The sequence below is a fragment of the Stegodyphus dumicola genome, chromosome X2, assembly GCF_044657685.1.
Source record: "Stegodyphus dumicola isolate Sdum_Otavi_A_Nest chromosome X2, ASM4465768v1".
In the NCBI taxonomy this organism is placed as follows: Eukaryota; Metazoa; Arthropoda; class Arachnida; order Araneae; family Eresidae; genus Stegodyphus; species Stegodyphus dumicola.
In genome coordinates, this window is record NC_140781.1 from 36,013,515 (window position 1) to 36,038,300 (window position 24,786).

General features: G+C 32.6%; 1 protein-coding gene across 1 annotated transcript in view; it reads left to right on the forward strand.

Moving 5' to 3' along the window:
- Positions 1-505: 505 nt before the first annotated feature.
- LOC118182204 (Na(+)/H(+) exchanger protein 2-like) overlaps positions 506-24,786 on the forward strand; it is a 267,934-nt gene continuing 243,653 nt past the window's right edge. The window contains exon 1 of the mRNA XM_035351522.2: positions 506-1,419. Coding sequence (XP_035207413.1) covers positions 1,098-1,419 — 322 coding nt within the window. The 5' untranslated portion in view covers positions 506-1,097. The remainder of the gene's footprint in view (positions 1,420-24,786) is intronic.

Genomic DNA, 24,786 nt, shown 5'->3' on the forward strand with positions numbered 1-24,786 from the left:
AAAGATTTAATGAATGGATAATGATTGAAGCAGATCTTACAAAATATGAGAAAAGGGAATACATAACGTAAAAATTATTAACATTTCCTCAGCTCCTTTCTAATATTCTTTATATCTTGCAAGAATAATATGAATTTTCCTGTTGTTCAACAAAATCGTTTTCATTGTGAAAATCCTTTCACTTCCCGTGCATCTGTAGCGGGACCTTAGATATATCTATTTCTGTAATCCAGAACTACTATTCAATGAAATCAGTATTTTTATGACATCACTAAGAAAAACGCAGAGATACGATCTCGATAATCTTCATCTTGCACCAGTTTTTAATCTTTGGATGAGCGGTGGATCAGACATGTGCTTAAATCAGACGCCGAGAAGCGTTCTTCTCGTTGCTAGGCTGCAGCCAATGGCGTCACTTCGAGCCTATGACATCATAAGAGATGAGGCATTATGGGTGAAACAGCTGCGATTCTCTACCGAAGTATAACCCAGTAAACTACATTGGACCGGTGGAGTGAGTGATTGAAAGGAGCGGAGGAGAATCGAAGGTTTCGTTTTCAAAAATGTTTTCTTCAGTTTAATTTCTCTGATTACTAGAAATTTCTTTTACAAGGCTGAGAATGTATACCTTATTATTTTTCGCAGAAAATTATGTGATGAACAATTCCAGGCTGATCTTGATTCTATAATGAACAACTAAAATATTCGTAAAAGTAGAAGCATCAAAGTTTCTAAGGATTTTCGGGAAGAAAATTTTATCAAAATTGCATCAATGGGTAATTTCTTCTTTCTTGGTCACATTAAGCTTAAAAACTTCGTTTCAACTGATTAATTCAAGTTCAAGAAAAGCATACTACAAAACATACTGCACTCTCTAATGACACGATATGTTATAGAAGAAAATCATTTTTTCTATTTTTAAGGTATTTTTAAGGGAATAGGACTTCTTTTGTTGTAATTTTGTATGATTACTATAAATTTATTATGAGCAAATATGGTGGTAAAGGAGTTCTTTGGCTTTGGACGAAAGGATCATAATGTGACAAACTTACTTTAATAGGAATTCAACTTTTCCAAAGAATTTTTGATCAGAAATTATGTTAGGAATGATGTTTAAATTACATGTTGTACTGTGCCTGGCAGTTGTGCTTGTTTTATTTGGTGCTTCGTTAGCAGATGACATAAATGCTGGGACACTCAGTGATTTTGGGAACACTAGAAACACAGAAAGAATATCGAACCAAATCAATAGCCCTGTAGTCGAAACTCTTTACAGATCTGCAGATGTGTCGTCCGAACCTCCAAACATGAAACTTCACAAAACCAAAAGATACAAAGTAGCTAATTTCGATTTTGATCATATAGCTTCTCCTTTTATCATCACAGCATGGATCTTCGTCGCATGTTGTGCCAAAATTGGTGAGTAAATTTTTATCTACTTATTTTGGAAGTAAATGTAGAGATAACGTTTTTTTCTTTAAAGTTTTGTGCGTTGATTATATGTGCAGATTGCAGTTATCACTCTAAGAATTTATTACTAATGCATCTAGTTTTAAATACTTATGCTTAGATATTAGGACTAAGAATATATAAATGATCTTATTTTATTCAGCTATTTAAACTTTAATTTAGTCGAATAAATTATCAGATTAAAATACATGAATGTAAACAATGAAGCAACAAAAGCGATGGATTGCTCTAATTCTGAATTTTTTTTATTACCTTAGCCTAGTGTATCAATAAAAGTTTTAAGATACTTTTAAGCGTTGCTTAGAAATGTTTAAATTATGCTGTTCCTGGGAAAATTGCCTGATTATAAATACGAGGTTTTTATGCTAAGAAAACATCGTTCTAGCTTTCTTCCTATCATGTTTAAACTTCTGGCCCTGCATGAGTAAAAGATATCCTGATGTTTTGTTCGCCCAATGACAGACATTTAAATGACTTTCCGAAGTTTACGAAGAAGTTAGTTAGCTATGATTCCTTTCATAATATAATCATTTCATATTAACATTATTTTCATAACCCTTTAAATAGCAGGCAGAAAATGCCATATAAAACTACAATATTTTTTGCCGCAGAAATAATGTCCTGTTCTGAGGGGGAAAAATGAAAAATATTTATTTCTCCAATCCCTCTGAATTTATTTATGAATCAGACATTTCTTACGTTACCTTACTTCTGTTTGAATAAAGAAATTAAAGTAGAAAGATCAGCAATAAGCATACATGCCTCTACCTAGGAGGTCAAAATGATTGATTCGTTTTAATACATAGTTACAAAATTTTATTAAAAAATTTATTTTCCATAGTTTTTGTCATATTCAGTTTGATACTAGGACTATCAATGAAGAAAGTATGCCTAATTTTACCTTATCTAAATTATATCATTTTGATGGCTCGGTAATACTGGTGTTAACGATTGGACGTTTAGTTTTTTAAGATAAGTTTAATTAATAATAGGTAAATCAAAATTGGCTAAGATTTTAATGAGCACTTATTTCAAAGCTAGAAACAGGTTGCTTAGATTTTTATGAGCTTTAAACAATATCAACATAAATTTAAAAAAAGGGGGGGGGAAGAAAAATCCCATTTGGGCTAAAAAATTATAAAGGTACTGCGAAACGAAGGAAGAAAATAAAAAGTTGATGTTATCAACTCAGAATTCATTTTTCTTTATATTATTAAATAGTTTCCCAATCAAACAATCCATTCTGCTTTGCGTAATCATGTTTAATATTCAGTTGAATACGTTAGTAAAATTACGAACTTCTAACCTTTCTCAATCCATAGAAGTAAACTAATGCTATGGATGAGTCGGAAATTTATGAATTTTCTGTGATCGAATAGTTAATTAAAATTTATGATTTCCTTTAATTTACCGAAGAAAAAATTCCCATTCTGATTAACTAATTTGATTTTTGATAGCTTCCTTTAAAATTTGAGAATCTTTTGTTCCGATTATTTCAAATTTATTAATTAAAAAATAGTTTATATAAAAAATAGTTTTTCTAAGCTAAAAATTATTCCAAATTTTTAGCTTAGAAAAACTATTTTTTATTTCCTATTGAACTGTTCACTGTCTATACCCTTATATTTCTCTTAAGCCAAACATTGTACATTTCGTTTCGTGACTGAAAACCTTCAGTTTGAATCCCTTCAAAGAGTATTTCGTTTGTTCTTCCTCTTCTGAAATACAAACCTAAAAATGTCTCCGTGTCTTTTTTAAGAGGATGAACTGGAGGTACTCTTTTTCCGGATTATCTGGCTTTATTTCTTTTCTTTTTTAAATTCTGAGTTGGATATAAAAATATAGTATGGGATGTGATTTCTTTACTTTGTATAATGCACATGAAAATCGAAAGCTAAATTCTCACAAAAAGATATACAGTAACTATGATGTTCCTAAATTTTTTTTTGCAGATTTACGAATAAGATTCAATGCTTTTGTTTCTGTTCGGCCACGAAATAGTTCTTTTGCTTTTCATATGACAGTCATGAATGCGCAAATTAATAAAATTTCCTTAATTGTATTAAAATTTATTATCGTGGACATAGTGAATGAATTAGAAAAAAAGAAAAATGCTTGAAACTCTGAAAAGTAGAACCATTCTGTTACAATATTTATTCCTAAAAAAGTTCAAAATGGATAGCAAGAGCTTTTTCCTTTGATAAATAAAATAAAATTTCGCCGATGATTTAGATGTATCAATCACTATACGCGATCGTTGTTTGTACAGATTAGTTACTTCGGAACAGAAATCATATCAGTTGTGCTGTCGCCGAGATTCGAACCATGGATCTTCTACTTTGCTACCTGAGAATGTTAACCACTTGCATCCGGAGAATACACATAAAGGAATAGATAATTTGTTGCATTTTTATTCATTTAAAGAGCAACTGAGCAGAGGCATAAGACCCAGCCATCCAAATCCGAGTGGTAATGAACTATCGTCCACACATTTTCGTTCGGGTGCCGCTGTAGAGATCATTATACATTTCGAACCAGGAAGTATCATTGGTGTTCAAGTCAGGATTCCAACTACGAATCGTCGAATTTGTTATATAGATGCGTTAACCACTTACACTACGAGAGCATGAATGGGGGAATATGGTAATATTTACACTCTTCCATTTTTTCTCTTAGATTAACTAATTCTTTGTTGTTTAGATTAACTTATTAGCTTATTTAGATTAACTCTTTCTCTGCTTCCGGTGCTTATCAAATAATGTTACAGGCTTCCCAGTCCATAACCTATATTGAATTATATTTAATTGAATATAGAATTATTCAATTAAATATAATTATATTGAATTTATTATATTTAATTATTATTTAATATGACTTTGTATAAAAGTAGCTGGTAAAAAATTTCAAATTGATTTTGAATGCTCTGTAATGAAATTGGCCTTGGCTAAATTATAATCCTATAAGTGTGAATGAGCAAGATTATCAATAATTAAGTTCAAATATTTAAAATATTTTTAAATCAAGCAAATGTTACTAAAATTTTATATAAACCTTTCTACGATGTTATATTTTGCTGTGTCTGAAATGCATGGCAAAAGTATGACACATATACATAATTTTCAATGCAAATATCGTCAAATATATAAAACTAGTAAACACTGTTAGACCAGCGTCCGATTCTGACAAAACAGGCTAACTTCATGGGGACTTTTTTTTAAATATACTTCTTTAACCTAAATACGATATATTTTCTCTTAGAAAGCTAATCAAGGGCACAACCCTGCTTCAACAAGTCAACGTTTACTTTTTTTTGTTTTAACCAACTGCGGTAATGCCGGCACTTTGAAAATTGTAAAGTGTGCAGCTGCATAAGAAAATGAATGCTGCTAATTACGCTGAAAGAAGATTGTTATAAAAACATTTTTGTAACGAATTTTACATGGCATGGAAATCTCTTCAAAATATAACAAATTCTCAATTCAGTGTTCGTAAGTCTGTATCAGAAAAGCGTCTTATTATTTGTCTTTATCTCTCCTTTCTTGTTTGCTGCAAAGTATCTGTAGTTTCACGTACAGGCATTGTAGGAAACTCATTTATACTTTCTGTGACTAAAGCTCAGTTTTTTAGTGTTTTGAATAATTTTTAGGTGAATGGGATACTACATGCAAAAGCAATAATATTAATCAAAATGTCGGAATTACCAAAAAATATTGATATATTTATCGAAAAATAGGGAATATTTAAAACAAAATCCATTTATTTAATCAATTTCATGCCCTGTTCATCATATGAATATTAAAAAACAAATTCAAATGCTAATGTGGAACAAAAATGTAGTTGAAAACGCTTTTTGTAAATAGTCTCAAAACGTAAGATAATAATAAAGCATCGAAATGGTTTGAAAATAATTAATAATAATAATAATAATAGACTGTACTGCAAATTGCCCATGATTTATCTACATTATTTTATAAAAATGAAAAAGACTTAATAATGAATTTATTACATCAATGCAATATATTAAGTATTAAATAAATAATCATTGTTCCCTTTAAGAATATTTTCTATGAAATCTGTGTTACTATATCTATTTTCTGTATGAATATTTTATTTTTTATAAACCCTATTCTGTTTCTGTTTTCTCTATGAATACTTTATAAAATTTTAACTATCCTTAATATCAGGAAAGCTTATATATGTCTTTAAAAAGCGCAGCGCATCGACTGAAAATACGACGGTACAGAAGACATAACAAAAATAAACTGAGTTACATTTTCAGAATTAATCAGGATATGATAGCAATTAAAATTTTGCAGGAAAGAAATATCAGAATCTTGCTTGTTAGTTAGGAGAAAAAAGTAGTGTAGTTAAAGCTATCAAAAAGACTTTTTCAGAATTTAATTTCCAAAGGCAGTTTCTATTGTTTTATTCCTTCATGTTATTGTAATTAAAAATCATTCAATTTAATCAGTATTCGACTTATTTGTGATTGTTGTAGGTCAATATTTAAATGACGACTCTTTGTTTAATACAAGGAGTGTATCGTGATCATTTATAGATTGGATATTAAAGTCCTAGTTATCCTTCAATAAAAAGTAAAAGTTGCAGAGCTCAGCAAGAAAATCTAAAATTGTAAAACAAAAATTCCTCTGGCGTGCGCATGCATTTATTGTAAATGGATACATATATATGAAGAACGCATTTAATCATATTATTGAGTTTAAAGTACCTATCTAAAAGGTCACATGGTCAAAGATTGTAGTTTCAAACTCTGAACTTGAATAGGAGATTATCGAGCTGGCTTTAGATGGCTCATTGGGTAAGAGTAGCTTACCAGAAAATGAGGGATGTGCTTTATTCTAATACCAGTCAGGCTAAGACCTTACAATTGAGTTTTAAACGCAAAATGAAGAGAAAAGCTCAGTCTGTACATATTGCAAGTAGCTGGGATTCATTTTCGTTTCCAAACTGAGGTGCAGAATAGTATTCCACTATCATTTCCGATTATGGCGTTAAAGCGTTTTTATCAACAGGTTATGTCATCATGCAGAGGCCAGAGGTTTTAGTGATTAGTTTAAAATTCGATTGAAGTACCGCCTTTGCTTGCGAGTAATAACATTTGGCCTACACGTTTAGGGTAATATACATATATTAACTGAAATCGACATCTATAACAGTTGTTCTATATTTAAGAAAACCATACTTTATGGCTAGTAAATAGCTCATAATATGACCATCTTTGTGCAGTACTTTGTTAAGTATTTTATTACATTCCTAAAAGATCTCAAAAAGATTTAGATATAACCATTTAGGAATATGTTTTGTGCTCACATCACTGGTTTCTGTAGTTGCCGAACGTTTAAAACTGCTAAATATCAGTTCATCCCGGCTTCGAACCAGACGGACAGTAGCTGTATAGCCCTTTTCCGTGTTTTCCGCATGTGTTACGTGAATATGAGCCATTTTTTCCTCTCAGAGAGACATCCTTTTTCTCAGCCTTTTTTAGCCTTCCTTTGCTTTGTCATACTCTAATAATCTAAGCTTAAAATAACCCCATCAGCACGCTTTAAGCGTAACATGAAATGATATTTCTATGAGATAAGTATAGTGTATTCTGCTAGTTGGAAAATGTTTAGTACAATGTGGCGTGCTGTGTAGGGTATTTTCTTCCTCTTTCAAGCATGCCTTCGAGGTATAACGGTCACCACAATCGGCGCGTATTCGAGAGGTCCAGGTTTGAGTCCCGGCGAAGGCATTGTACATTTTAACGTCTCCAGCATCAAAATAATTTAATGACTCTACAGTGGCGCGCGAACTAAAAAGGTGGTGGATGATGATTCTTCACCACCAAGATTTGGCGACTGGGTGCCTTAATTCCTAGTCGCCCTTTAAAATGGTGGAGTATATAAGGTACCAGAATTGGGCGCAGCCCGACTCACCCAATGAAACAAGCTGATCGTATAGTCATAACAGCCCACGCTGAGTATATAAGGTATATTCTCCCTCTTTCAAGCATGCCTTCGTGGTGTGACGGTTAGCACACTCGGCGCATATTCGAGAGGTCCAGGTTAGAGTCCCGACGAGGGCATTGCACATTTTTAACATCTCTAGCATCAAAATAACCTAATGACTCTACAACTGAACAGCATCAATATTCCAAGCACAGATTGTGAAGGGTGGTAAAATGCACGACAGCTAGTTCTTTTGAGAAAATTGCTTTTTTTAAACAGTTTTGTGCGCTGACAATAAATCTATGAAGAAAACCCTCGGAACGTTGAAACAACCCATCCCCGTATGAAATAAAGTTAGAACAAAATTATTAAAGCTTAGTACCTTTTATCCTCTTTTCTTTTACTAGAGCAATAAACTGAGAAGGAATAAATTTTGTTAGCTGTTTGAAATTCCTAAATTCCGTCTTAAAATATGCCCTACATTTTGCTAGCTGTTTGGCAGTAAAGTAATGTAAGTTCAGAAGTTCGATGTAATATTTTCATATTAACTTTTGCGTTCTAGTGTACATAAATTCTTGATCTATAAATCAAAATTAGGAACAAAACAAAACAAACAACAACAACAAAAAGAAATGTGCGTTTAGCTTAAATAATTTTTCTTTGGTGTTGTTAATTTTAGTTGGATTAGAAGTAATTTAGAAAACTGAAGGATTTTCTGAGATTTTTATCCAAAACGGATTTATTATTTTTATGGATTTTTGGAATTAATCTTTTAAAAGGACCAAAGTTCTTAAAATTAAAAATAGATCAATCACAGATAAGCCCTTATTTAGAAAAATGACCTAATCTTCTTTAGTGTTTTATTATAATATGAGAATTTATTATGCTATAAATGTTGAATACGCCTAGGTTTATCCTAATTCTGACCTAGCTAAATGTTCACTAATTGAATAAACAATGTTTGATCTGATACGTTGCACCAAAAGATTTTAAGGGCGATCCCATCGAACAGCTAATAAACTGCTAATAAAATTTAAACTACCAGATAGAAATTCATATTTTAGCTTTAAGACGTTAATTAAAATGACTGTTGCATAGTGTGTTACTGCTAAGTAAAGAGACTGTTACACACTGAAAGAAAACATCAACCTATCCTTTTATGAAAAACTTGATAAAGAAAGAAAAAAAATTGAAGAAATTATATTATAATGCATGACCTAATTAAATTAAAGAAAGAGATAAGAAAATGGGTAAGTGAATGATTTTGCATTTTATTTTGAAAGAAAATAGAAGAACGAAGCTTATGAATCTTTTTTTCACGACCGTCATTTAGAAGCAGTGTTAACTTTGAACATCTTTAGGCATCATCGCATCTCAGCAATAACACCCTTTTTATTCCGAATATTTATAAATGTAAAATAACCGTCATATAATCTATTTATTCATTTTTCTAGCTCATTTAGAGCAGAAATTCTGTAATTTATTTATTTTAACTAAGAAGTTTTAATGAGCAACTATACACTTGAATTCATTAAATTGTCCCTTGAATTCTGTTAAACGCAACAGGGAAAATAAAGAATACTGTTTTAATAACGTCCGTGTACTTTTACAGTGTACTGTTTACATAACATTGACAAATAAGTTGCTGTTTTTAAATCGCTGTGTTTATAACATTGTATGTGCTATATTTCAGATCATTGAAAATTTAACTAACAGTCTTCTCTATCTGCTTCTAAACTGGCAATAACATGAGTATTAGTAATTCACCAAGCCGGTGAAGAAATAATGCTTCAGTAGCGTGATTAAAAAGGACTAAAGAAAAACGGAAGAACTGGCCTCCAAGATGTTTTTGTAGTCAATGAAGAATTTTGTTCACTATCAGAGCTAATTATTTTAACATTTAAGCCAAATAAAACTTAAAATATACACGATTTCATCTCGAGTAATAGTAAAAGAATATCACTCATTGCATGTTGCAAATAAGAAAGTGATCAAATATGTTCTAAAATCCTTGAATCTTGTAAGAGCTGCTATAATTCACATTTAATAAGAATTAATGAGTGCCTTAATATATAGTTAATAAGAAGCACTGAGGGATCATGTTTTTACAAGAACTAAAGAACAGAAGAGCTAAAGTAAATGATCCAGAAAACTGTGAGCCATCCACGCGCTCTTCATAAGCATATAACGCGTCACATTTTTCGCGTTATGTCAACCTGAAATATAACGTGCTGTGCGAACGAGCATATGGTGCAGGGAAAAAAATCAATCGCAAACCAACATTCGTCAGAAACCAACAAAAGTTCGGATTGTTATTTGCAGAAAATCCTATCGAATAAACGGAAAAAAGAACAAATGCCATTTTTATGAGGGGGAAAAGTTAATTTTAGATGCCGCCTCGATGTTTTGAGTTTCGTATCAATTATAAGACATCAAGAAATATGAATTTTTTCTTGATGGAAAGGACCAGGAAAATGGAAAGCTTACCATTTAGTAGGCATATGTTTCCATAAAAATTGCAAATCACAATTCTTGAGAGTCATATAAATTTCAGAACAAGCTTCAATGTTAAATTGTTTGGCTTATGTTTACTTAATGACATTTGAAAGTTAGAAACAAAGCTCGTGTTTCTTCTAAAAGTCTCATGAACAACAACATTTTATTCTGTTTTTTAAATCAGTAGTATAATCTACTGCCTACAGATTTAAAAATCCTACTTGAAAAACTTAAGTTATATTCAAACACACACATATATATATATTAATATACAAGTTGTAAACTTCTACGCAGTTCTGGAAATAGCTAGTTCAATCAGATATTAAGGATTTAAAAGTAAATTTTATTGTTCGCGAGGGCATAGATATAGAGGGCAGCTGATCTACAAAAATGCGTATAACTTTAACGCCTGAACGATGAGAATAAGGATCTAGAATTTGCATCAGTTCATTTTTGCAGAAATAACCAGTTGCATTATAGCAGGTATTGCTAGAGGGTATTTATAAATGCTTGCCTAATATTACGTAATGTGCTGCAGCTTCAGTAAGCTTTCTTATAATGAAAGAACTTAGTATAACGTATTTAGTTTTGTGCATCTAATAGCTCCATCAAGTGCAGTTCATCCATCGGAGATCCACCATATGCATAATGATCTGATTTTCCATTCAGATCACAAGTGTAGATAACGCTTTCTTAGATATGGAAATGCTTTAAATAGGTAAGAAATAGTCCATAACCTGTTGCAAAATCCGTGAAGGGGACCCTCGGACTCTATTGAATCTCTCTGAATTTACACTTCTTTCTGCCTATATCGTATACCGAAACCCTTGCTACCTAAGCATCTGAAGAGAAAGCTCTTTTTCTTTCAGGCACTTTCTAGATGGCATTGATTTTTAATCAAGCCTATCTCCTGTTTTAGACTGCTGACCTGTTGGTATTACGCTCCCGGAAGATGCTTCTACGTTAATGGTTTGGGTCTCTAATCCTGGGTCGCGCAAGGATATATGTGATAGTGATCTCTATATAGAGCAGAGGCGCAAAAATATATCGTTTCAAAAGTCTTTCCAAGAGGTTGGATCACGAGAAGAGTGGTATGAGTGCCTGAGATAACATATACTAAGGTGCTTCAATTCAAATTTGTTTCGCGTTTGATATAAATCATATTGCCATTACAGGTATCTAATGATCAATGCGAAATTGCATCAGAGTCCTTTTGTAGAGTCTAGGATTTTTGAAGTAGGAAACACGAAAAATGAGCAATGCCCTCGCTGGGACTCAAACATGGACCTCTCGAATATGCGCCAAGTGCGCTACCTTTACACCACAAAGGCATGTAGAAAGGAGGGAGAAAATACTTTATATACTCCCCCTTTTAAAGGGTCCCCTAATCCCCAGTCGCCATGTCCTGGTGGTGAAGAATCATCATAAACCACCTTTTAGTTCGGGCGCCACTGTAGACATATTTAGAATTTTTCAGTGTCAAGAAAGTTAAGAAATCCGCGATGTCCTCGCCGAGACTCGAACATAGACCTGTGGAATACGCACCGAGTGTGCTACCGTTACACCACGAAGGCATACAGAAAGGTGCGATAAAATACCTTACACTGAAATGGCTGGTCGGTAATGTTCTTCATAGGCCGTTGTGTGTTGTCCGCTCTGGCGGCAATTCTAAGTTGAATAATATGTACACAGATCAAGAACCTTATACTGAAAAATGTGCAGTGCCTTCGCCGGGACTCGAACCTCGGACCTCCCGAATACATGCCGAGCGTGCTGACCATTACACCACGAAGCCATGCTAAGAAGGCGGGAGGAATACCTTATATACTCCCTTTTTTAAAGGGGGAGACTGGGGATTAGGGGACCCAATCGCCAAATCCTTGTGGTGGAAAATCATTATTCACCACATTTTTTTAGTTCGGGTACCATTGTAGAGATATTAGTTTTTTTTTAAAGCAGGACAGATGAAAATGTGCAATGCTCTCGCTGGGACTCAACCTCAGACCTCTCTAATACTCGTCGAGCGTGCATTACACCGCGAAGCATGATAAGAAGGCGGTAGAAATACTTATAATACCTGCATTGACTGTTGAGATACGAATAAACACAGAAATCACTTTTAAGTCCAAAAGTGGGAGTATGTTTAAAACCATTGACATTGACAGATGTATCCTGATTCTAAATTTCAATTTTGATGACTTGGACTGATTTCTTTAATGCTTACCTATGAGTAAATTTAACTACCAACTGGGCTTCTAGAGAGTCTTCTTAAGCTAGACATTTTCATGTACGGATAGATAAACTTCATGTAAAATTTTGTAACAAAATACCTACTTAGTTATGTTACGTTTAATAATGTTTTCCAGAATGTGGCTAACTTGCATGTTAACTTGACTCCGTAAAGACTACCAGGTGACTTATCACCGTATCCTAATGCTTCAGGAAAGTAACGTCAAGTCAGGAAAGGATTTTAAGAAAATATTTATATTAGATCATTAGCTTAACAACTCACACAGCTTACGTAATAAGAAAAGAATCGGCGCTACTTACAGGATAACAGAATACAAACTTAAAAGTTGAAACTTAAGTGTTTAAAATATTCCCAAAACAAAATCCGCCTTTATGTTTTAGCTCTGTGCCTTGATTCACAAGAATAAACTCGGTAAGACTAAAACCGATTTAAGTGAATTTATAAACTGGGCAAAACTCATACTGACACAGTTAACGTTTGCTTCCAAAAGCTCGTTCCTGAACTAAGAACTCTGTTATTAACTAATTTGCATCTTGGTGGGAGCTGACGAAAATATGAGTGATAATACTGACAAAATAATAAGATAAGCGGTTGATAAAATAAAATCCTGTAATATGATTGACTTTTTCTTAAATAATATTATCTAACCAACATTCCATATGCTTTTGCTAGTATTTCTGTGTTAGCTAACTTGCCCAAAAGGGGATTCATTAAATCCTAACGGGGCAGTTTTATTTAGATCTGTTTATTATTGAACAAATGATTGTTGGAATGCATCGCATTTTGCTTCTTACTTGGTTCAAGATAACACGCAGCGGCTCACTTCTCTCTAGCATTCATTGTTTTTGTCTTAAGATGTAGTAAACTTCCAAAAATGTGAGGACGATTAAGTGTAGATTGCGTTCCTAATGATATGTGGATCAGAATGTAAATCTGAAGAATAATTTTGTCCAGAAATAAATTGAATTGAATCATGGGCTACGTTTGTCTGCAAATTCTATCCTTCTCCTACCATGCAGCACTACGAAGCAGTACACAAGTACCATTTACAACTATTTGGCCATGATTGCAATCATTCGTATCTTATCTCACATTCCCAAGTTATTACACATACACACACTCACACCTATATGTGATGTAGTTTTTGCGGAAGATGAAAACTAATTCACTCCTTAGTCATCGCGAAGAAGACTGTTGCTTAGATGACGACTGGTGAGAAAGACACAATTGGCTTGATAGTTTTAATATTTTTATTTTGCGCATAAACAATTATTCAACTATATGTTTTTCTTAAATTTGGCACAATATTGGGGGTGCTAAACTTGCCTCACAGTTTCTGCCATGCATACTCACTGCAGTCATAGTTATAGCCGGAAAGTCTTAGTGTTAATCCTGAGCAGCGACTGTGCAAAAATTTACAACAATGCGGATACAGCAGGGAAAGAGTGACCAAACATGCTGCAGTAACGAAAAATGGTGCAGAGCGTATCTTTGAAGCGGAAATGTATTTAATTAAAATTTATGAACTTGAAGGCCTATTGCCAGTTGTTTTCAATAAAGTTTAATAATTTTGCTTCATAATTTATATTTTACTTACACACACACATATATATATATGTATTTAAAATATTTTAAAGCACTTTATATATATTTTATTATATGAACGTATGTGACTAGGGAAAATTCGCTAAAAATAAATTTCAGCGAAATGCGAGGCAGTTGGCAGTTAAGTTTTAACCCTGAAAACTCTAAATACACTCAGTCACTGAAAATTGTGCAAGTAATTTTCAAAGCTGCTATAGTAACTGCTGCTGATACTTTTTATACAAAATTATATGTGTTATTTTTATAGAAGCAGATTTTTTTGTGGGGGGGGGGAGGGCTTTTTAGAAAAGAGGGACCTACGTTAATCTTCATGGAAATCGAAAAGAGTTTAATACGAAACTTTAGGCAAGCTCAGGTGTTTTTTTTTTTCCGATTCATGTTTTAGATTAGATTGTGTTTTTTCCTCTGCTATATAAAAGTATATGAATTAATGATCTAGCTTGTCAATATTAATATTAAACATTCCCATAAATACTGGAGCAGTTCCTGTTTATCTTCATGGTTTGGAAATTTTCCAGTTTTTGATGTGCTAAGATTATTTGAAGCATCCATCTAACTTTTTATATCTGGTATCATTGCATCTTACTCAAAATTAATAATTTATTATCATATCCTTTTAAACCAGATTTCACTTTACTACATGTTATATAATAACAGATTTATAAGATGGTTACCAAAGTATAGTAAGCCCTTCTTTTGATGCGTTTATCAATCTATCCTCTATCTTTTGGGAACCTGTAAACTGTCTTTCTTATTTGGTGCTATGATGCAAAATATTGCATGCTCGCAAAACTTCTGAAAGACAAAAACTTATTTTACGTAGTTTGATAACGCTACGTAAATATTTGGTTTTGGTGCTTTTTAACAGCATTATATAACTAAAATTATATACATTATATAACTCATAATTACGGCATGGTATTATAAATATTTCCAGATTGGGGTATATGTAGCGTAACACGTTTTAAAACCTTTTTAGCTATAATTTTAGTTACTAATATAGAACATTTGTGTCTCTGGAGTGTCACTAGCACTGCAGTAAATAATTACTTCTATAAGTAATAATTTACTATTCGATATTATTGAACTAACTTAAATTACATCTTTAAAATCTTTCAGAGTATCTAACTCAAAATCTGATACGAATGAAGTACTTACATAGAATTCAGGAAGCCTTAACAATTTTAAATAATGGCAAAAATATAGTATTGGGTAGAAGCTTAAATTTAATTGGTATTATGGAACTTGCGTTTTTTAATTTCAAAATAAAAAATTCGTGTAAGTGCACAACAAATAAGAGTAGCGTAAGAATGGGGATTGTAATTTCATACAAAATTTTAAAACGAAATTGAATTTTTTTTTCTGTAACATTATGATTTTTTCGCTAAGAAGAAAATATTTTTAGATGTTATGTTGTATTGTTTTCATATTTGTATTCCTTTGCTTTGTAAAGTAAAAAAACAAAAAACAAAAAAAAATGAACAATAGCTTTCGATAATAAGAAAAAAATGTGTTTCCTTTTCTAAATACAGAAACTGTTTTATATCTCTATATATCATCAATTCTACATACATGACTTATTTTTGCGCTTTCTGTTCTATTAACCATATGAAATTTTATACTTATTATTTCTATGACATTAACGTTAATGGAAAACTGGAACGTGTTGTTACATAATTCTTACTTTATCTGATTATACAGACCGAATAGTATAAAGATTTAGATTCACCGAGTAATGGTAGTTTCATTTGTTGAAATGAACATATATGTAGTGTATTGCAAAATATTGTATGATAAATTGCGACTCGAACAGTTAATGTTAGACCTAGGACCAATTTAAGAAATGAATGCAATAAGATGTGCTTCAGGGCTGCGATGGTTTTGTCACAACATGTCTTTTAGTAAAATTACATAGAGTACTGAATTTTGACATTTGCCCTTTACAGAGAAATTTCCGTTAGTGGGATAAGTTACCCTTCATCTTGCTGAAGATATTTTTAATAAAAATCTGATTCCGTAACATGCAAAATTCGACCTCTATAAATGTTAAAAATTTGCCTTCAAACATTCTTCTCCTGATGAAATCAAATGACAGATTATGTCTGTTTTAGGGTCATACATTGACTGAATTTTTTAGAGGAAACACTATAAATTTTAACATTTCTAATAAAGAGAATTTGAAATTCAATTTTACTTAAAATGAGTCTTTTATAAATTTCCATTCAAGAACCTAGTACCCTAATGGTGCTTTTAGCGATATTTTAAAACGATCTTCAGCAGTTTAAATCAATGAGATCTCAGATAATGATATCTTCAGTAGTTTAAATCAATGATATCTCAGATAATTTCAGTTTCACGATCATGGATGTTTTTCGACTAGATCGAATATGAGAATATCACTCTCCCTGCACTCTTTTCTTGTAGTGGGAGCTATAAAAATGCAAGTCTCGCCTCTCGTGTATTTTTAACAAAATATTTTAACTAACCTTTTCGCAGTCTGAAAGCCTAACATTTCATTTATTTCTTAAACTAGAACGATAGGTCTGCGGTTAACCATTAAAAAGTATTAATGAAACTTTTTGAAGTACCTTGTATGCAAAAATTACAGTTTCGCAAAAAAAAAAAAAATTGAATTAGAAAGATTTATTACGTGCAAAACCTCTGTCACATAATTTGAAATTATTGAAATTTAGCTCTTAAGTAGATCATCAATAATAATAATAATAATAATAATAAAGTGTTATTAAATTATTGTTATTAAAATATGTACACACCATTTGCAATAATTTTTGCATATATTTGAAATGTTGCTTAGTTAGATTCATGGGTGATTTCAATTACTAAAGCAGTCCAATCGGCAGGAGCATAAATCGGTGCATTCAGTTTTTGAAATTTAAAACATCTTTCTCGCATTTATTAATATAGTTTGTTCACTTTTTAACGATATCATTCATAAGTAATAATATGCCCTTAATGTAATGTAAATTAGTCAGGTAACATAAAGGGAAGAAAAATGTTATAAAATTGTGTTAAATTAGCTAACACAGTTTAAAATGAATTATGTAAAACTCCTCTCCTAAATTGGTCACAATAGAAAAAAAAGAAACTGATATAATACATAGTTTTATAAATATTATTAATATACAGTTTTATAAATATTATGAATACATAATTTTATAAATATTATTTCTGGCTACCGATTTGTTGATATCTTTCTGTATGATCATTCTATATACACAGGAAGAAGTTAACAATTTATTATATAAATTAATTTACCAACAGCACATTAAATCTCTTCACACAGCTCAAGTAGAACGCGGATATTAAACAATTCCTCCTTAGTGCATGAGAAATACCGTCGATTCTCCGAGAACACTCGCAACTCAGCTAAGGCTAGATCTCAAACAATTGAAAAACAACTAGAATAGCAGCAACAAATCCTATCTCTCTGGCGTGCAATTATAACTGCAGACCAGAGAGCACGTGTGAACGCTAGACATGTGCCAGAGGCACGTGTCTGGTGTAGCACGCGAGTCTATAAATATCGGAAATATCGTTTCCCAAATCCCGTGAGGAGCATATCACTTAAGCTACTTTTACAGTTTTGAACGTTGCATTGCTCCAAACACCAAAATTAACATTTTCATCCATGAAACAGAACTAATAAAAATATATAGAGACAAATACATAACCATACTGTAAAAGGACGTAAATATTGACAGATATATGAAACATGTTATGAAATTAAATGTTACGAATTTTGTATATATGTAAATAATTTTAGTGAAATTGTAATATTTTTGGTATAACATAACATGAGATGCTTGAAAGGGGCGAATCTCTGCCCGCAAAATAACTGTACAGGGGCAAGTCTATTTAACATTTAAGTAATTGGCTACCTCACTATACTAGAGAGATATCGCCAAGCTGGCGATGATTTTGGCGAATAATTTTGTCGCCAAATTTGACGAGAAGACTTCAAGAGTAGTCAAGTTTGGCGACCATTTGGCCACATTTGGGTCAGGTCCTTATATAACTAGAATAGCAGTAATTAATCCCTATTCGTAACTGTAAGGTGTATTCGGCCCTTATGTGCAACTCCAGTAACATATTGAGCCTTCACCATGCCTGCTGAAAGTCTGTGGTAATGCAATTCTTGTTAAACACAGAAGTTTCCGTTTTCGAATGTTTTTCGATTACCTTTAAAATCTTTTTTCCTATTTTTTTAAATTTCCCTTTATTTACCTTATAAAACGTAATGAACCTTACAATTGAATGACAGTATATATACCTTATAAACGTATATGTACCTTATAAACGTATAATATGAAATAGGTAAATGGACGTCTTAGGAAGGTTTATTTTATTTTTTATAACTGTTAGTAAATTTTACTGCCGTATGTGTTTTTTATGCAATATATTTGAGTTTAAAAAAACTGATGCTGTTGTCCTTAGTAATTTCACTTGTCTGACAAAAGTCAGCACAAGCTCATTAGATTCATCTTGTCAAGAAATTATTGGCAAGTCTTGAGCACCATATAGGTGATGGCCCGACCTTAGCTTAGTTCCATCCCCAAATTTGAGAGAGCTCTCCTCGGGGTCCGAGGGTCTCTCACTATTCTTCCTCTACCATCAACCACTCGAGAGGACTTTCGGTCGCCGTATATGAAGAGCGCCTCCATGCCGCACAGAGACCATACATTTACAAACATCCATGCTTTCTTCAGGTTTCTAACCCTGTAGTCAGTGTCTCTAACCATTATCCCGGTTGGGCGGGAAAGAAACTGATAGTTTCATAAAGTGTTTTGGAATTAGATGGCATAGGTGAAGAGCTGTTGATTTCCTCCGAATGATGTGATTCTTGTCAGAAAATCAAGTATTAAACTTGATTTTCTCAGTTTAATCCAGAAACTTTGTATGTTCAAAACGTGCTCAGTGGATAAAACCGCCGGACACTAGTAGTTCAGCCGAGATTTAATCCTGGTGAACGGGAAGTCTGCACGGATGTTTTTTCTGCGTATGTAGAATGCGAGCCAGCTTCCTACAGAAAAGGTTCCTTAAAATATTCCTCTTCTTACGCAAATAGCCTTTGTGTATTTTGCATTAATCAATTTGAAGAGACATTAGTTATTATTTTTTTTTTAGAAGCAGGAGAGATGAAAAATTAGCAACGCCTTCGCCGGGAATCGAGCCGCGGTCCTCTCAATTACGCGCTGAGCGTGCAGACCACTACACCACGAAGGCTCATTAAGAAGGCGGAGACATACCTTATAAATTAACCTAATAAATAAAATTTAGAAAACCCTAATTCTTCTGAGGTTTGCCTCTTTAGGCGATCTGATAAGCAGCTTCTTCCAAACTGTTTTACATTTGTTGGCAACTTTAGGTATAATAACGCGTACGTTTTCAGTGCAAATAAATCCACTTATGGTCATTTCTCTATAGCCTGTTTTACAATGCTTAATTTTGGATGCAGTTTGATTTCTTTTGTTATTGAAACAGTTCCAAACGCTACTGTTTTAAGGATTTCTTTCTTTCTCGCATCTTTTTAATTCAAAATGCAAGAAAACTACGCCAAAGTAAAATTTAAAATTAGGAAAGAAAAAAAGAAGTAAAGGTGATTACACACAAGTCCCTTTTCTTTAGGAGCAAGAGTTTTGCAAAAACAGAAGAAAATACAACCATTTTATGCCGAAAGAAGTGAGCGAAAACGAACATAAGGCCATCTGTCGAGGTAAATAGTAATGAAACATGAAAAATTAAGATATTAGAATTTTGAAAGTGTTAGAAGAGTTGGATTGGAATTAATGTCATTAAAGAAGATAAATTTTAGTGAGTGGAAAATATTACAAGGAAATCCAGTTAACCAGTTGAAGCTTTAACGATAATGCTCGCAGAAACGTCCAAAGTCAAAATTATGCTTAAGGGACCAAAAATGAGTCATAATTTATTTCTCTTTTTTGAACATCAGATTTGTGTTCCTTAACGCGAAATTTTAATGTCCTCTTAGTGTGGTCGATATCTCTAAAACCACATTGAGAAGATATGCTATAAGTTCCCATGAAGTAAAAATAGAAGGTGGAATCTTTAAGAATCGAACAACGAATTTTACTGTTAGGTGATAAAATTTCCTGAAAGTTAAACTTCTGAAGAATCTGAGCAATTGTATAATTTATAAAAGGATGAACTGGAATGACAGCAAGTTTATTATTGTTATTTTTAGTAACAATATATTTTTTGATGGTAAGACGAACATTTTTTAAAGGTTTTTATCGATGGTCGTAGGAGAAAATCAGTAATAGGAGAAAATCAGTAATCCAATTTCAAATAACTGAGTTTATGACAATACAACGAGTCTAAAGAACGAATTCTGAGAACACAAATAAAAAGAAATTTTTGTATTCAGCAGAGTGACATTATTTAACACGTCGAGGTAAACAAACAGTAAAGATTTGTAAAATGTAGGGCTAAAATCAGATTCACCGCTGATAAATTAAAATATCAAAGAAAGAAAGGGAATTGATCAGATTCATTTTCAAGGGTGAACTGGATGTCTAGATCAATCGAATTCTTATCAGATAAAATAGCTGAAGTCTTCTTTACTAGTCTCTGGTTTATTTAATTATGGCAAAGCACTTGAGGGCTATCTGCCTAAGAGAAGGAATGCCTTCGTGGAGGATATTCTAAGTGAAACTGGTTCATATACGCGAAACACATAGGGTATAAGGTATTTCTCCCACTTCCTTAGCGTGCCTTCGTGGTGTAACGGTAGCACGCTGAGCTGGTATTCCAGAGGTCCATGGATCGATTCCCGGCGAAGGCGGTTGCATATTTTTCATCTCTCTTGCTTTCAAAAAAATCCTAATGTCTCTACAAGGGAATACCCTGAAAGCGCCATGCAGCCTGTCCGTTCGCAGGGATCCAGGTCCCGAAATGAAGTACCAGTCTTCAGCGACTTTACCGCTCGGCCACTGAGGTGAGCCTCTTTACTAGAATTTAAAAAAAAAAATTAAAATGTCATCAACGTAGTGAATTCAGAATAGAAATGAGTCAAGTAATTTTTTTTGTTTTGTTTTTTAATTATTCCTTTCTCTAATGTTACTTTTCAATTATTATATGGATTCAAGATACATTGTTTTGTAATGTGAGCGATTTTGAAGATAAAATTACTTTTCCTTGATAATCTTAAAATGAGCCGTCCTGATCGAAATAATGTTTAGCGCTGGTGGCCGCCTCATCGCTGGGCCGGCTTCGAATCCTGGACAAGGATGCAGAGGTAGAGAAAGCGCGGCTCGCGAGTTTCGTGAGGATCTAGCAGGCGAAGTAGTGCGGCTCCTATGCAAATAAAAATATTGTTGCGTGCGTACGGGTTCGTTACGAAATGAATGCACAAGTCCGATGAAACAATGAACAAAAATTTATTATTATCACAACAAAAATGCTTAAACCTTCTCAAATTATCATGCAGTATTACAATATCTCACGGTAGTAATCTTTTAACTACTCAAATGTCCAATAGAACGTAATTCAAAACAGCTAAAGAAAGCTAATCCGCGAATTCGCTACAATCAACAAGAGCAGTTTTCTAAACAACAACAAACTAAGCAACTACTACAAACTGAGATGTTTTCCTCCTTTTATAAGATTTTAAAATCACGCGCTAGAATTTTCCAGTACTTTCTCGAAATCAAAAAGAGATATTTATTTATTTAACGCACGCGCTCTTGTATTTTTAATTTTCCGGCTTAGCTTTCTTTTAATATTCGTCACGCGTTGCACTGCGCGAGAAATAAAACCATTTAATTTATAATTGAACTAACATTAGCTTTTTAAATACCAAATTCGTAACACTGCCCCCTTCCCAAGGACTGCACGTCCCGGGCAGTACAATCCCTGGACAGGAAGATAAACTTACAACTGTGGCATAAATGCAACTGAGGCATAAACATTACATTACAATATCAAACAACATAAACAATAAATGCAATAACTAACTTAAACAAATCAAATGCTATCAAATACTAAATACAAAACAAATACTAAATACAAATGAAATACTAAATGCAAATCAAATACTAAATACAAATCAAATCAAATACACATTTATAAACAAAAAGGACCATGGTCTGATACTATTTACAATTATTTACATTACGTACTATGGCCATAGTAATGAGCTAACCTGTCGTAAGAGTTCGAAGACTCACGGATCCGAACCACGACGTCATTTGTGTTCAGCACTGTATATGGACCATCCGAAGGTGACTGTAATTTAGGACTCAGTCCTTTTCGTTGAATTGGGTTCCACAACCACACCTACTACAACTGTAGTTTTTATTCTTAAAATAAACTGGAGTCAAGTGTTCTATGGTTAGGCTTTGTGATAGGGAAAGAGGAGATGGGACACTCTCGGATTCATCCTTAGGACAATTCCCCTTCAAACTCGATACGGATTTCGGTGTCGTATAAGGTTCCTAAGGCCCATGTTAGCAATAGACGAAATACTGCGCACTTCGTCACGATAAAATTCGTAAACTTGTTCTGTTGACAGTCACTCAAAGTGAGATAAGTCAAAACTCAGTACCTTAAGCCTAACATTTTTGTTGGGTTTCGGTTTTCTTTCGAGAACTCGTGTTGATTCCTTTAATTTTAATGTTAAGTACGTCACGCATGGGGCTCTTACAAGTGTCTTTTTAAAATTTTGAAAATAATTTACTTCATATTACGTGGGACTTAATAGCAATAATTTAAAAGATTCTTTTTATTTGTATTTTTAATTTTATTTAAATTAAAGTTTGCTTAAATGCTTTAGCATCTTCTCAGCGATTAAATTTCATTTTGTTTTATGTAATGATACTTAAATATCTGGGCATTTATCCGCGAATTTATGCTTATTGCTTCCAGTTTACTAAATTAAAGATGTGTTTTAATTCTAGCCCTGACTTAATTGGCATTTTTTTATTTAATTTTACTTATGCTATGCGTATTTCCTTTAACAACAGGGAGGTATTGTTAATATCAGTTTTTTTATTTCTTTTTGCGACCACTGAGTACTTTTTATTTTTAGTTGTTGAGCAGTTTTTATCGGATTTTTTTTAAACGTATGAAACTTATCTCTTTCTTATGGTTGGACTTCACTTTCTGCTTAGGTGGACTGAACTGTCTTCATATAAATTCCTTTATAAACACTCTTCACCTGCAACTGATTCCCAATCGAAGCCTAGACTTCGCACCTGCTAAATTATTTTAATGCAGTTTCTATATTTCCACAAAATGAAACTTTTATATATTATCTCAAAAGAAATTAAAGCACCCTTTTAAAAATCATTGTATTTTTTAAATAATTTAGTAATAGTTTTTCCACTTCACTGACACAAAATTGGATTTCTGGTTGAATTCTCTTCTTTCTTCTTTTATGTTATATAATTTTAATATAAACCGTCCGTAAACAATCGTTATGTAGAATTATTTCCCGTTGTTTCTCCATTATTCTAATTAAAATTAATATTGAATGGCTACCTAATTTTCATTATTTCATTTAACAATTGTTAGCAGCAGACTTCCCATTCAGCACGAATCAATTATGTCTACGGATAGTGTTTAGGATTCCCTATAAAATCCTTTAAATATCCAATTAAATGAATGCCTTGACGTTCCTGAACCTTTTTCATAGGAAATGCGTACTCGTATCTTTTGTCATTGAATAATTTCTCTTCCTCTTTCTCAAACTTCCGGTTTCCGTATAAAGGTATATTCTGTTTCATTAAACTAAACTCGTCTGTAATTTTAAATGGTTACCAAGCAGATTTATTGTTATAAACATTTAATAAGCAGCTAATTTCCTTTTGAAGTCCATGTAATAAATTAGAGTTACTCATGACTCATGAACTTCATTTATTAAATGCATCCTAAATTGAACTTTTCACGAAATTTTTTAACTCAATTTTCTTCATTAAAATTACTTATTAATTTCAATATATCGAAGAAAATTCTTATAGATCGATATATATATTCCCATACATCGATTATAGAAGAATGGATTTGAATATTAGTCTTAGGAAAGTCTATTACGCTATTAAGATTGTGTTTTTCAAAACAGAACAACAATTAAGGTTTACATTGCATGCTTTCAGACACAAACAAAAAATAGTTTATAAATATTTATTTGATGTTAGTGCAAAGGAAATGTTTTTCACTTAGTAAAGTGTTTTAAAGTAGTTTATAAATTAAAAAATATAGTTTGATATTGATACCAATAAAAATGAGCAATTCTTAGCAGAGCATTTTACACCATATGCAGTAATACTGCTGCGTATATGCTTATTTCAATATAATAGTATATGCTGCGTATATGCTTGATATAGCTTGTTCAAATAATATCTCATGCGGTGTAAAATGCAGTAATACACAGTATGCACTATACTGCTGCATACGGTATAAGACGCGGTAATGTCCGTATGCAGTAATACATTGTATTTTTGTAAAAGCGAAGTTGTTTAATTTATTTGCGCGTGCAATATGCATTCTATTTTTTGATATGTGGCTGCAATAAAAATAACAACAAAAAACGTAACGAAAAGACCAGCGAAACAAACTACTGGTAAACAACCAGTTTGCTTTGAGAAGTAATCCTCGTTTCTGCGATACAGAAGTTTAATTTCGCATAGCAACCGGGCAGCGTCTAAACAGGTCTGTTCCAAACAAATATACCTAATTTTACAGTGTATTTTCTTTTTAATGTTATCAGGTTCAATGTTCCGTCTTACTTTCTTTGGGAACATGCAAGGACCTGACTCGGAACAGAGAGCTTACTAAAGCTATGTTCAATAACTGTGGGAAGTAGACAGGATACACAAAAAGGGTATACAAAACCCTTTATTTTTTCTCTCTTTACAATAATTTCCGTACTTCGGAATACAAAGACCCACTACTTGTGGTCTAAACGTAAGAATATAAAAATATAACTAAACGCTAACTTAACTTTGAAATAATAAACGTGGAAGATTGGCCTTA